Source organism: Eretmochelys imbricata, chromosome 1 (assembly GCF_965152235.1).
Source record: "Eretmochelys imbricata isolate rEreImb1 chromosome 1, rEreImb1.hap1, whole genome shotgun sequence".
NCBI classification, from domain to species: Eukaryota; Metazoa; Chordata; order Testudines; family Cheloniidae; genus Eretmochelys; species Eretmochelys imbricata.
In genome coordinates, this window is record NC_135572.1 from 249,685,481 (window position 1) to 249,700,168 (window position 14,688).

At 38.3% G+C, this 14,688-nt stretch overlaps 1 protein-coding gene across 7 annotated transcripts in view; it reads right to left on the reverse strand.

The window, feature by feature from the left end:
- Positions 1-14,688, reverse strand: part of ERC1 (ELKS/RAB6-interacting/CAST family member 1) — a 545,338-nt gene that overhangs the window by 46,088 nt on the left and 484,562 nt on the right. For all 7 annotated transcript variants that reach the window (XM_077827362.1, XM_077827360.1, XM_077827359.1 and 4 more), the window contains one exon: positions 8,419-8,520. In XM_077827362.1, coding sequence (XP_077683488.1) covers positions 8,419-8,520 — 102 coding nt within the window. The remainder of the gene's footprint in view (positions 1-8,418; positions 8,521-14,688) is intronic.

The window sequence follows — 14,688 nt, forward strand, 5'->3', positions numbered from 1 at the left end:
TGTGTGTGTGTGTGTATGTATTATTACTAGAAGAGCAGGGAGAACTATAATTCAGGACTGAGGTGCTTTGGTAGAGCTAGAGGGCTGTTTGCACACAGCCAGCCCTGCCTGAATTTGACTCTACTGTCAACTTGTCACTTTCATGAGCATTCATAACATTTACAGTGAACCCCCTCCCGCAAATGCTAGTATCACAGTGCACACATTACAAGTGGTCCGGATCTCCCTTTTCTGTAATGCTCCATACTGTTAATTGTCTGTCTCGTTCTTAACTGAGGAAAAGCAGAGAAGTTAGTGACTTAAGGGCAAGATGAGATCAGATCATGGCAACTTCAAACATATTTCCTTTTGTCTATTGTTTTTTCTCTTCTCAAATCATCTTGGAATCTGGCAGCTCTGCAATATGGTTCTGGAACAAAACAGGATTGAGAGAGAGAGGAATGAGGGTGGCTAACCACATGATTTCAGTGATGCTGTAGCTCCACACTGCAATTCAATGTGTCAGGAACTACTTGGTCTGGGAAATGTCATTTTGTTAGTTCCTTTAAGTTGTAACAGTTTTCAAGTTAAAAAGGCTACTTTTCAACACTAAATACAACTAACAAAAAAACACATAACAAACCATGGGGTGGGGATAGATATACTTGTGAGATATTTAGTGTGTGTGTCAGTACTGGCATAGAAGAGTGAAAGTGTTCCCCCTGGCTAATGAAAATGATAGGACAGCCACCCTGAAAAAACTCTTTGCAGATTGTGCAGTGAAACCACAGATTTAAATACTTGCTTCCCCACATAAGTTTTCTGGGTGTAACCTGGGGGCAAATGAAAGTTCTGATCCTACACACTTCATTAGATTTTATGTTGGTGGGATCCTTTTTGCATGATGGAGAGGGACTTTGAAAAGGGGGATAAGAAAGAAATAGGAGAGTCAGTTGGTGACTGTGCTTTCCATCACACACTTTCCTGCAGCTGATTCTCTAATATGTAACAGTGAGCAGCCAGAGACCACATCTCACAGTCCATGTTAAATATCAATTTTCTTTACTGTTCTGGTATTTCACCTATTCCTTCTTCCCATTACAAGGAATAAGAGGGAGCAGTAGCAGATACAGCCTTTGCTTGCAAATATAACAATTGCATTGCATTTGCACTCTGGAGATCTGTAGATGTGTGTGCTCTTATCACAGTTTCTGTATTCTTTTGTCCCTTATAGTCTGTTATAGTATTGATCAGAAATAGAAACCCTTCCTTAAGTAACCGCCAGGGAACACAGTCTGTACTTTTCCTGTTCAGAGGAATTACAACTCTCCTGCCCATTGGTGAGATGAATCTGTCTCTCCTCCTTCTGATAGTCTGTGTGCACAGTGCTCTTCTAACACTTCACCTGCCTCATGAGCCTTTTCAAGCAATGTCACATGAAATCCACTGTATATCTGACTCCCTTGTCTCTTGGACTCATCTTTGGTTGCAAGCTATACATTCAAATGAATATCCCAAGTAACATGGCTCATCCCTGTGTTATATTAAGCAGAGGGATGTGGTCTGATTGCCTGGGCCAGGCTACTGTGAGCTGGAACTGAATCCTGGTGCATCTCTCAGAAATTACAGTGTTTACCAGCCAGGAAAGTACAGCTTCTAGACTGGCTGAATGCCCTTATCAGCTCTTATTTTAGTAACTCCCCTCACAAACCTATTTTCACAGTTAGTATTGGAAATGACTTCATTCTCTTATTAATGCTCCCCATATTGCTAGTCTCATGTTCTGTGTAATTTCCTCTTCTCCCAATTTCTATCCTAATAGTATTGGGAGCAATGCACCCTGCCTTTCTTCAGCTATTCCCATACATGTATCTATCTCATGGACGTAAGATGGGTACCTGAGCCTAAGTCCATTCTTTTTAACGGTCACAACTATTCGTTCATTGTTCACAGAAACTTCTAAGCTTGTATGTCTGTTCTCCAACAGAGAGACAAGAACTACAAGAGCTCTGGATGGTGAAAGAGTAGGAAAATGACCAGTGACTTCAACACAGTACCATAAGCCACAACAGTTATGGCAGAAGCCTGAAAGAAACCAAGATGTTTGGGTTCACAAACCACAGCTGGTAAAGAAACCAAACCACTAGCCGAAGAACTTGTCCAACTGTAAGACAGAGAAGAAACAAGACAGTCAAGGAACTTAAGGAACAATCTCCTTTGGTTTAAATGAATGAAGTCCTTCTTGCAAGTGGTTTGCTGAAAAGCCCAAATCTCTATCAACAGAAATGAGCCATCTGTTTTGAATGTTTTAGAAAATATGTCTCTATTTGTGCTTTTCTTTGATATGTGAGGGTAATAGGAAGATGATACTATCGGGCTACACTTCAATCGTGATCATTTAATTCATCCTAGACCTACAGATTACAAAATTCCAGCTGGAAATCTGAGTCTCATCATCCCAAAATCAGGAAGAAGAGGAATGATGCATCAAGAAAGATCAGTTATTCTGTGCTTGTTGATAAAACATAAAAGACAAGACATCTTGAGGATAGCAAATTAGCATGGAGTGAAAAACAAGTTAATGAAATAAATGTGTGAATTAGAGAGAAGGATAATGGGCAGAAGACATTCCAAGGGATGGAATCTATGTTAGTCTGGAATAGGACAGCCCAGAAGAATGAGAGATGTGACATGTCAAGCTGAAGGACTATATGATAAAGTTGGCAATGAACTCAGACAGAAGGTGGGAAGGAGACGACTTCTAAGCAGAATGGTAGATAATAAAACACAAGACAAAATTATCAGGTTCATAAATTGCTTACTAAAAACTGGGACAGTAGTAAATATTCGCTTCACTGCTATGGCACTGGTACCTACACCACAGTAGTCAAGTCACTAGGACACGCTTTCAACAGAGCCAATGGAGTTATAGCAGAGAAGGTGCAGTATTAATCCAGCAGGCAGGCAAGGCTTGGAAAGAACAGTTACTTACATTATAGTAACCATGGTTTGTCAGGATGTTGTCATCTGTATGGATCCCACTGTAGGTGTGCCATGTATCCCATGTGTGCAAGATCAGAATCTTTGGAATAGAAATGTCTCATGTCCCCCTGCCAAAGGTATAGAGGACAGACCAGATGCAGCCATCCCTCAGTTCTCCCACTAATTTAGAATCCCAGATAAGGAGGATAACAAAAAGTGAGAATGGAAGGTGCGTTTTGGAATACACCTGGATGACAGCATCTCAAAGAACCACAGTTGCTATAAGGTAAGTAACTGTTCTCCTCCGAGTATGTGTCCGTGCAGATCCCCACTCAAAGTGACTGATAAACAGTAACTCATGTGGAAAGTGGGACTGAGGAGCACTGACTATCACTAACTGAAAAATTTTATAATGCTGACCTACCAAATCTGGCATCTGATCTTGCAACCAGGTCAAAAACATTGTATTTAATAAAAGTAAGATGTTTATTCCACATAGCTTCCTTGCAATTTTTGCATATAGGAATGTTCCTGAAGCAAGCAGAGGACACAGCTTATGTTCTAGTGGAGTGAGCTTGAATATTTGGAAGACCATATGATAGCACATTGATATACGCTACATAATCTATTTTGAACTTCTCTGAGAGAAGATGGCTTGACCCTTAGAAGCAAATGAGAGGGCAATAAAAAGATGAAGAGAAAGTCTAAAAGGCCTTTATTCCATCAAGTTAGGATAACAAGGCTCTTGAAATATCCAAGGTATGGAATTTCTTATCTCCTGGAGAGGAGTGGGGTCTTAAAAAAAAGATAAATTAACAGATTGATTCAAATGAAAGTCCAGCGCAACTTCGGGAATCAAGTAGGAATCAGGTCACAACACCACGTGATCTCTGAAATGTTATGTTGTAAAACAATAATACTAGGGCTGTCAAGCGATTAAAAGAATTAATTGTGATTAACTGTGTGATTAAAAAATTAATTGCGATTAATTGCACTGTTAAACAATAATAGAATACCATTTACTTAAAATATTTTTGGATGTTTTCTACATTTTCAAATATATTGATTTCAATTAGAACACAGAATGCAAAGTGTACAGTGCTTACTTTATATTTATTTTTGGTGACAAATATTTGCACTGTAAAAAACAAAAGAAATCGTATTTTTCAATTCACCTAATACAGGTACTGTAGTGCAATCTCTATCATGAAAGTTTAACTTACAAATGTAGAATAAGGTACCAAAAAATAACTGCATTCAAAAATAAAACAATGTAAAACTTTAGAGCGTACAAGTCCACTCAGCCAATCACTCTTATGTTAGCATACATAAAACCATACTATTATTGGTAACAATGAGCAGTAATAAACCAACTATGGCACTCGCTTTGCCAATGGCTAGCAGAATTTAACACTTAAGAAGGATGAAGGGGCAGAGTTGATGCTCATAAAAAATGAGCATACTCTAAGAAAGGAAGAAAAGGGTATCCAAAATAGACGAATAAGAGCACCTATGAGGAATGAAAGGATACGTGGAAAGAATCCAGAAGGTAAGGCAGTGAGGCTACAGAGAAGATTGTCAGTGTTCACAGGCAAAGCACGTCTGTTAGATTTGCAATCTCTGAGCACACAGTACAGCTGTAGATATACTACATACTGGTAGAGGCAGTGCTATGTTTCAAGAGAGCATGTATACAATACTGCTGTCATGCATTGAGTTAAGTATAATTAAACATTACCAGTAATTTGGGTTAGGTTCAGATGCTACAGTATAAACATTGAGTTACGTGTGGTAAATGTTTTGATGGCCTCTAGTATGTGTTTGTCTACACAGTGCATTAATCTGCACTACAGGGACATAAATTCTAGTGTGCACTAGTGCGTCATGCATGAACTAGCCCATGTGGACGTGGCTGTTGAACATTAAAAGTTCCCTACTGAGCATTAACGTAGTACTATTTGAAATGGGGCTACATCAACATGCTCAGTAGAATTCTTAGTGCATGCCAGCAGGGTCCACACAAACCATGTAGTGCACAACACACTAGTGTGCACTAGAATTTATGCCCCTCTAGAGCAGACTAATGCACCATGTATACAAGTCCTTTTTCTTCAGTACTGAGCAGAAGTGTATAGATGTCCATGGCTAGAACAATTTCTTGGAAAAAACAAAGCTGGCTTCCTATGCTATCAATCTCTTACATTAATGAACTTGAATAAATTAACTAAATTTTACAATTGCAAAAATAAAAAATGGACTCTGTGGCCAACAAACCTTCTCTTTTTAGCATATAAGAAATGGGAAGGGCTGTGGCACACTCTCCCCTTCTAGTATACATGGAACACTCTGCTAAAAATGTTATCACACTAGGGATTGCTGGCTTGGGTGGCACTTATTACTCTCACACTCTTTCCCCTGCTGGGGTATATATGAAGGGCTTGTGGTTGACAGAGTCTTCTCTGTTGGGACACATGGAAGGAGAGGCCTCTAGCTACCACATTATCCTCATAATATTGTGTAGCTTTTCCTCTTTGCTTCTCTGCCGTGGCATGGAAGCTGAAGAACATGTGTGTGTTTAACAGACAGGCAACCCACAACTGCCTTAATTTGGCAAACTTCTAGTCTGTGAAAATGGTAAAAACACACTCAGCACACTCATTTTCCTAAGCTTTATCCCCTTCTTAGTACACAGGGTGGTCAATGGAAAGACCTTTTGATCAGTATCTGCTACACCATCTTTTTAATTTGGAATGAACATCAGTTTGAATGACTCCTACCTTCAAAGTGCTTTCTTCCTTTTTGCCATCAACTTACCTCATCTCTCAATCCTTAATGGCATTCTTCAGCAAGAGCTTTACACACATTCTAATTGCTTTACACACTTAACACCAGACACTAACACACAAGCATTGCAAGAATCATGACTCAAAAGGAGTGTGAGATCACCAAGGAGTGTGAATTAATCACATTATCAATTTTTTTCCATAAAAGGATTTCCTCAGTTCAAATCCCAAGGCATGAAATTGAAGTTTGACTGTCACAGGTGGAATAAATTTTCCAGCTGATTGACTTGATCTGTGCAATGACACATACGTAATGTGGCAATTAATCAGGGGAATGTAGAGAGAAATTGGAGAGTCTTATTTTTTCTATTAATTTTCTAAAAATCCCCTATTCTGTGTAGTCATTATTAACAGCCATCTCCTCTGAGTTAATACATATTTGGGGCAACTTGGTGCTTTGGGTCATCTACCTGGCATTGTTCTCAGCAGCAGAGCTCAGCATGCTCAAAATATGTAATCTCCAGGTAGAAATATTACCTCTGAGCTCATTCATTACTGACCAGGATTTGAAAAAGGTTTGGCTACAGTGAAAATTGATTTGTGAAAAAACAAAAAGGGTCTGACCGGAAACATTTTCCACCATGAGGTTAATGGTAAATTGTAGAGGACACATTTCCTACTCTCTTTCACATGAATCATGGTGTTGCTTTGCATATACACATATAAATTCAATTACATGCCCTGGAAAGTTCTCCCCATAGTGTCATGAAACAATAACTTGATTCTTAACACACAGAAGAAATAAAAAACACAACAAATAAGTAGGAAACATCCACATGCATAGACCTCGTGAGAAAGGGAAAGGAAACACACCCGGATTTCATGAATCACACAGAAGCAAGATGCAAGAGTGACCGTGGGAAACTTTTCTACTGGTAAGGAAAGCTGATTCTCACCGTTCTGAACAAAATGGCTGAACTAAGAGCATCTGATTGGCTATGCCCAAATACCCTCCTCCTCATCCTATTGGTTGAGAGATGACAAAGGGAAAAAGCCCCAGAGCAGCATGGGAATGAAATAAAGAGTTGGTTAGTATTTAAAGCACAGACATAATTATAAAGTACTAGTAGTAGAAAAAAGTGGCCTCCAACTCCCTGTGTCCTCTGCTCTGCTGCTTTCCAATAACTTGAACCATTGGAAACAGCTTTCTTAATTCTCTTTTAAACTTTGCTCAGTTACTCAGAATTTGTTTACATAAACTGAAAATGTAACCTGTCTCCCACTGCGAGATCATATTTAGAAGTCTTTTGGTTCTTAACCTGTTCACGTTACCAGTGCCTTCATTTTCAGTCAGGTGCCATATACAAATTTGGAAAATGTCCTTATTTCACTACAACACTTCAGTGTGTAAAATAGCAGATACTCTTCTACTCCCAAGGAAATTGAGATTTGGAGACCACTGTTTTGATCTTCAATATTGATAATCCTTCTCTCAAAGAAAATAGGTCTGACACCTGCAAAGAAAGTCCTGGAGGCCTCAAGCCACTCATTCATGAGGTTCTTCATTTACAATCTCAGGAAGGTGGTTAAGTAGAAAGAAAATTTTATACTCATTTCTCTGTTTGCATCACTTTTATCCCCTCTAGAACAATGAACACCATGTCTTCAACATTTTTTCACAATATTATTTTCAGAGGGAGTCTGGTGTAGCTATGAAAGGAAGTTTTTAAATATGGGATTTTGGGGGTGTGTGAGTATGTGTTTAGGCTCCTCCATTTTCTACTTTCATTCCCCTTAGAACTGCCATGGTACAATGACCCATTCTTCAGCAGACCAGGATGAGATTCAGCTCCCTTTAGAACCCATCAATGCTACTTACAGGTCAGCCAGAGGATTGAGAAAGGTTAGCTATTCCCATGTCTCAGTCTAGGGAGCAATTACAGTTTTTGAATTTTTAATTAACCTGGAACACGTGAGGTTTCAATGTGAAATTTGTAATTAGGTTGGCAGTCTCTGTGTTACCCAAGGGATAGATATCAAATACATGGCTGATTTTAGTAAATGACACATGAGGCTCTGCTATGCCTTAGAAATGGTAAATTTATCTTTTTTCAGTTCATGAGCTTCAGAGGGCACAACTTGTGCTCGTCTGGCATACAGGTTAGGATTTCCTTCTGGGAAATGCAAGTAATTGCCCATACACAATCCAGAGACCTAGAAGCTGATCCTGACTAAGATTTCCTGCTATTCACAGAGAGAAACAATTCAAGACTCCTCTTATTAGAGGTGATTATTCTCACATGAGTTACAGCAAGAATGATAAAACCACTCCAAGCACTCCAGAACAGGTGACTTGTATTACCGAAATCTGAACGTGCTAGGAGACAGCTCCTACCTTACATTTCATGACATAGTCAAGATATTAACATTCCTTTGTCCCCTCTTCACCCTACTAAAAACAACTTAGTACTTGGGAGCATCTGTGCATCTTGCAAGGGTCTTCAAGAAAGCCAGCAAAACAGCTGCAAACATTTCTGTCTTCTAAGTTCACTCTGGAATGTCGTTTTTGTTCCTAGAGACTTCATGCATGTTGGGAAAAGCTATGTATGACTCAAAAATAATCAGGCCCAGTAGTTAAAAGTCATTTTAAAAGGGAAAAGGAGAGAAGTATTACCTGGTCTGGAGAGGGTTTGTGGTTGGTTTGGTTGGAATGGGATGAGGATTTGAGGTGGTCATCCTCATAGTTATCTGCCATCAACTTCATGCGATTCTGAGTCTATGATGGAAAAAAATTGAGAAATTCAATTTACTCAGTTGAAATTAAATGTAAGTGCTACAAGGCAGAGGAAAATAGCCAAGGAAATATATCTTATAACACTGTGTGCTACACTGTGCATGCTAGACAAAGCCCATGAAAATCACTGATATTTAAAGTACACAATATTTGTACAAAATACACAACATACTATAGATTAAGTGTAGCCACAGAGCAAAAGTAAAAATTAGCTTGAATATACAGGCCACTTCACTTCACTGTGCAGCTAAATTAGCTTTGTGATTAACTCTCTCATCCTCTGAGTTGCACCTAATAAGGATTGCACTGTGCATGTGTGTACAGGGGAATTAAGTACTTGATTAAACTGTTTAAGGAAAAAGACATCAATGTGGACAGCTCAATGAAAACATCTGTTAAATGCGAAGTGTTGGTCAAAAAGAAAAACTATGAAGCCATATTAATAAAGGGATACAAATCAATACTGAAGATATTATAAATGGCATAATATAAACCAATGCACCAGAAAAAGTTCACTCTCTATTTGAACACTCAAATTCAGTTTTCAAAAAGGATATAGCAGAAATGGAAAAAATCCAAAGAAAGGTAAGAAAAATTAAGAGAGAGAGTTTGTCATGTGGGAGTTTATAAAGATGAGAAATAATTACTTTGGAGGGAAGATGAATTAGAGATAACATAATAGAGATATATCAAATAACAATTGCATGAAGTCAGTTGGGAACTCCTAGTTACTAGTTCATAATACAAGAACAAGGTATGTCCAATGAAATTAAAAGGAAACAAACAAATCAAAAGAATTACTTTTTATATTTTTTACACAAAGCATAAATCACATATGGAACTCATGGCAACATGATATTGAGCTCCCGGGTTTAGTAAAATTTTTTAAAAAGTTATATTATGTATATCAATAATACCATCACCCACAGTCAGATTAGACAGGATAAAATGTCCTTGACCCGGTACTAGCCACTGCCAAAGACATGATACTGGAGCAGATGTATCCTCAGTCTGGTCCAGTAAGATAATTCCTATGTTCCTTTTTCCTGAATTGCACTTAAGGTAAGGCTGAGGCAATAGTGAAAAAGTAAAAGTGTTTCGTATGGGATTTATTTAGTCAGTGGTTCTCAGACTGAGATCCATGGAACACTTGCTGGTAGTCTGAGGAGAGTTGGCTTATCACATGGTGCCTGCTCTCTTTGTTTCCAGCTGCTGACCTGCTTTAAGAGAGACAGTTAAAAATACATTAAATACTAACCTAATATTACTATCCCAACAAGCAAATGCAAGGGGAGGTGTTCCTAAAACAAGCGCTCTATTAAAATGTGGTCCCCAAAGTATGAAAAAGTTTGAGAATTCTACATTAGAGAAGATATACAACAGTTTTATGTATTTCTTTATACATTACATAACTAAAGATTGACTAAATAATAATATACATTAAATGAATGTTCAGAGCTGTTTGGAGAAATACCTGTTAGTGATTCACTATCTCCATAACTGAATAGTTTCTCAGTAGAAGCTGCCACTCTAATGATCCTTCTTAGGATAGAGAATTCAGATTTCATTTGACTGCATTCGAATAGCAAGGGCTTCAAAGTTGTTGTAGGCAAGTTCTAAATCTTAGATTTTGGGTTAATTTAACAATGGTTACCACTAAATTGCACTTGAAAAAAAAACAACAACTTAACTTACAGAATTGTACTGCCCCTTTTCTCCATTTAGGCAAACAAGATCTGAATTATCAGTCCTACTCTTCATCAGTCAATATTAATACTAGTTGCACTTACATAGCACTTTACAAATAACTAATTAGTTGTCAAGATGGCAGATTTCTCTCTGGTTGTTTTTATTATATTTAGGACTAAATCGTTTTAAAAATGATTTCCTTTTAAGTAGATGCACAGATCAGAATCTTATCTATTACACTCAAAATATCTGATCTTGATTGTTTATAACAAATCATAAAATAAATAAAACTGTCTCTCAGATAATTTATATGAACTAGGAAGCATGTGTGAAAGAATGCATTATGGGAACTGAGAGATACTTAACATGAATTTCAATACAGCAGCACTCATTGAAAGCAATGACTTTGAGAAGCATTACATGGTTGACAAATTTCAATGCACACTAACACTTGTAAAAACTGTCTTAGTGCCATTATAGGAAAAGAAGGGTATACAGAGGTAAACACTGGAAAAGAATGCCTCTCATTCACAAAACTGGGAAGTGGGACTGAAGACATTATACACATTACTGATTTGGTTTCAAGTGGCTTTCACAATGATCCAGTAGGAAATATATTACTAGTACTTAGCAATTATACAGCACTTACTTTGTTCAGAGAATTTTACAGACTGTAAGGCTAGGGTTTTTAAAGGAACCTAAAAGAGTTAGGCACTCAGATCCTCATTCCATTTCAATTTGATTTAGGAGCTTAACTCCCTTAGGCTTCTTTGAAAATCCCAACCCAAATTAACTTTTGCATCACCTCTGTGGTGAAGGTAACATATAGAACAGTTCACTCGGTCAGTCATTTTCTGTATTTCTATTTTTGGTTTTTTTTAAGTTTTCAAAAAGGATTTTTGACAGTCTAACTTCGCTTTCTGATACTTCTGCTGTTAAGGTTTAACCTTGTTCTGATATCCAAGGTGTAGCATGAAGATGTTACAAATTCAGCATCATGATTTCACTGGAAGTTCTGGATGACAGCCATTAAAGAGATGGAATACACATATCTTCAAAATTTAGCAAAAAATATCAAGATAGAAATAACAAAAGTCTATTTATTGGTAGGATACCATTTGAAATGGTTTTTTTTTTTTCAAGTCTGAAAGTTTTTTGTTAAAGAAGTCAGTCAAAGAAAAGTCATTTGGCTAATAATGAATGATAAAATCCATTCCCAACTCCATGCATAATGCTGAAGAATAAGGAGTATTTTTATAAGCCTCTACCTATTGAGCTTGGAAACCAAAAACTTCTATGGACTTCTGAAAACTAATTGGGGACTTCTAATTAGGAGTCTGCTGACCGCCTGGAATAACTGTACTGCGTTCCTCTCCTACAGCTACAGGATATGCAGAAGGATGGAAATTTCTAGAACATAGCCTTACAGCTGCTGGAAGTGTTTATGAGGAAAAACAGCTTACTATACTATGGGGAAACATGTGAGTAACTCCCCCCCCCATCTCCAACATCCTGCAGTCTTAACTGCTATGTCATTGGGCTACTACAGTCACTTCCTTTCTCACCTTATGGGGTTGTGGCGTACCTCTGCTCAGACCCCATGGCAAGCATTCTTACACCACTGTAAAAAATCTGCGAACACAGTGGTCTAACCACTATATCCTGTGGGAAGGGAATGAGTGAAGCAGACACATCTGTGGCATGGGGAATGCCTCAGGCGGGAAACTGCAGGGCTAGCTTTCAGAACTTGCACACGCAAGAGCTGCACTGTAGACCGAAATTTTTGGTTTATGACCAACTTTTCTTTAGGCAGGTAACTGCTGTGTGCATGTGCCGCTCAAAGCTACGACTAAAAATGGATATAAAACAGCACTTCTGAGTTAGAAACTGACTATGCTAGGTTTCTCAGTTGTCCCAGATGTTTTACCTGATATACCACAGGCTTCCTCAGGTAAGAGATTCCTTTCCCGTGCACCACCAATCACTTAAGAAAAAAAGAGAAAACCAACAGAGGATATTCCTATATAATAATCATCAAATAAGATCCTCTCCATCAAAAAAATGAAGTCTCAATTATGGTATCCTTTTTCACATGACAGGGGTGTCAAAGCCTTCAACAGGCCTCCATAGACTCTCAGCTGTGAGTCTCTGAAGTATGACCTCTGAAAGGGCATTGGGTTTGTCTCTTGGTTTAAAATTATATTTCATCCATTTCTATGATGAGCTATACCAGCAGCAAAAACTCATCTTGTCCTCTGTTCATAAAAGCCTCCATGAATCTGCTACTTTGTCACTACTTCCCTCCCTACTCCCTCCACTTATTCAACACTGGCCTCCGCTCTGTTCCTTCCCACAATCTCACCACTTTTGTTACAAGAACCATGTCTTCTGCATCTCAACATCTGGAACAGCCATCCAGTATCCATCTTCCTCACCGATTCTCCCTCTCAGTTCAAATTTCATCTGAAAATCTCTCTTTTCTTCCTTGCCTGTATCTCTTAATTTCTGTGTCTCTGTTCTTTTGTTTTAGTTAACCCAGTGGTTCTAAAATCTTTTCATACTGTACTTTACTTTGTTAGACAGGATATTCTCTGTAGGAATGCCTCTTTTTTGAACTCCCTACTTAGATCCCACATCTCTCCCACTGAAATTACAACAGTTGGTTACATATAATGGGAAAGTATTAAGGAGAAAATATGATGGATGTAGCTGTTTGGTGACACCTCTTTTAAATATGCGTGACTTATTACCTCTCTCCTGATGTAGGATTTCACATTTATTAGTATGGGATTTCTCCCTCCTTTAAACTCTCCAGGTCATTGTGTAGTTTGCTTCTCCTCACCTTTTGTGTTGACTAAAACTCGAAATTCTGGTGTCTATTTACAGATTTTATCACAGTTAAATTAACCCTTAACAAAGACTGATATGGAGCAGATGCACAGAGTGTAGAGAGATGTATTATGGAACTTAGTGGTGAAACACTTTAAAAACTCTACTGGAGTCCTACACAGGGGAGCAAATAGCCAGAATTACCATTACCTGAAGACTGACAGGTGTTAGATCACTGAACTCCACAGGTCAATTCTAAAACCACTGATTTAGCTCTAGATACACATTGTATTTAACTCTATACTACATTTTAGGGTATGGTTTGTATAAATGTATAAATAAAAAAATTAAATACATTTATATTGTATCATGACCACACATAGCTTTCTTTAACATTTGTGAAGGATGTCCAATGCCCGGAGAATACCTTTATGTGGCAAGGTTTTGAACTCAAATTCCAACTTCAGGGACAGACCACAATTTCTCTCCAGAGAGGACCTTAAGAGACTAGGGAGAGCAAGAGAAAAACTAAAGCTCTAAAAGCTACACATTGTCTGCATTCACCCAGTCTGGTTCATATTCATATTGCACTAAGTTATTTCTATCAGATATACAGAGAGGTTCCCGAAAGACTTGTATCAGGATGGGGGTACTCATAAAATCTATTCTCCCATTACAGAGCATACTAGCAAAAATAACATCAATGACTATTCTCTCTGTTTTGGTAAAACATCTGATTAGTGGAGTTCCTGACTCTTCTAACTAGCCTAAACAAGCTTTGTTAATCCTTTAATGTAAAGTTTAAAAAAGACCCAGATTACATCACTCTTAATATAATGACTATACTTGTGACAAATGGATATGTGGTGGAGACAGTATGCCTGTCTCTCAGTGAGTTAAAGGAGTCATCTTCTACAGGCTGTTCTCCCACTTCGTTTCTTTTAGTCAGAGTTGCGGGTTTCACTGAATGCACAGACATGCAGAAAACGTGTGTAAATCCTCCTCCTCACCATTGCAAGGATAATACACAGACTTAATAAAAAAAAGGCCTGATTTTCAGAGGTGGTGAACTTCAACAGAAGGTGTGGTGTTCAGCATCTCTGAAAATAAGGACACTTTCATTGTTAATGCCCCCAGGGTGTCCCTGCAGGTATTCAACATGGAGACAGCAATGCCCTGTACAAATGCACCCAGGATCTCCCTACTTGTATCCACCAGGGCAGACACACGCAGAAGACGATCCCTGTGTGAGTCACCTTTCTACTCATGATTTCTTTGCAGGGATAATATAATGTGATGCCTTGTGTAACTTCCCCTCATGATTTTACTGCAGAGATTCCAGGGGACTGAGTGAACTGATTTACATGCTTCACCCTCACATTTAAAATATTTAAGGTCCTGCAGAGCATTTTCCAAACCTGATGGAGAAGTTAAATTCTGAAATAAATGGTAACAATAAGCAGAATGAGTTGCGCATTTAATCCTTATGATAAGAGTGAGACAGTCGGTTACACTTACCCTTCTTAAAACTAGCATATAAAAGCCTTCATAATCTAGGCTTGAAATACATGAGTGACGGTCTCTCACTCTGTGCCCCTGCCTTGCAGGAACAGTTGGCCAGGACAAGTCTGA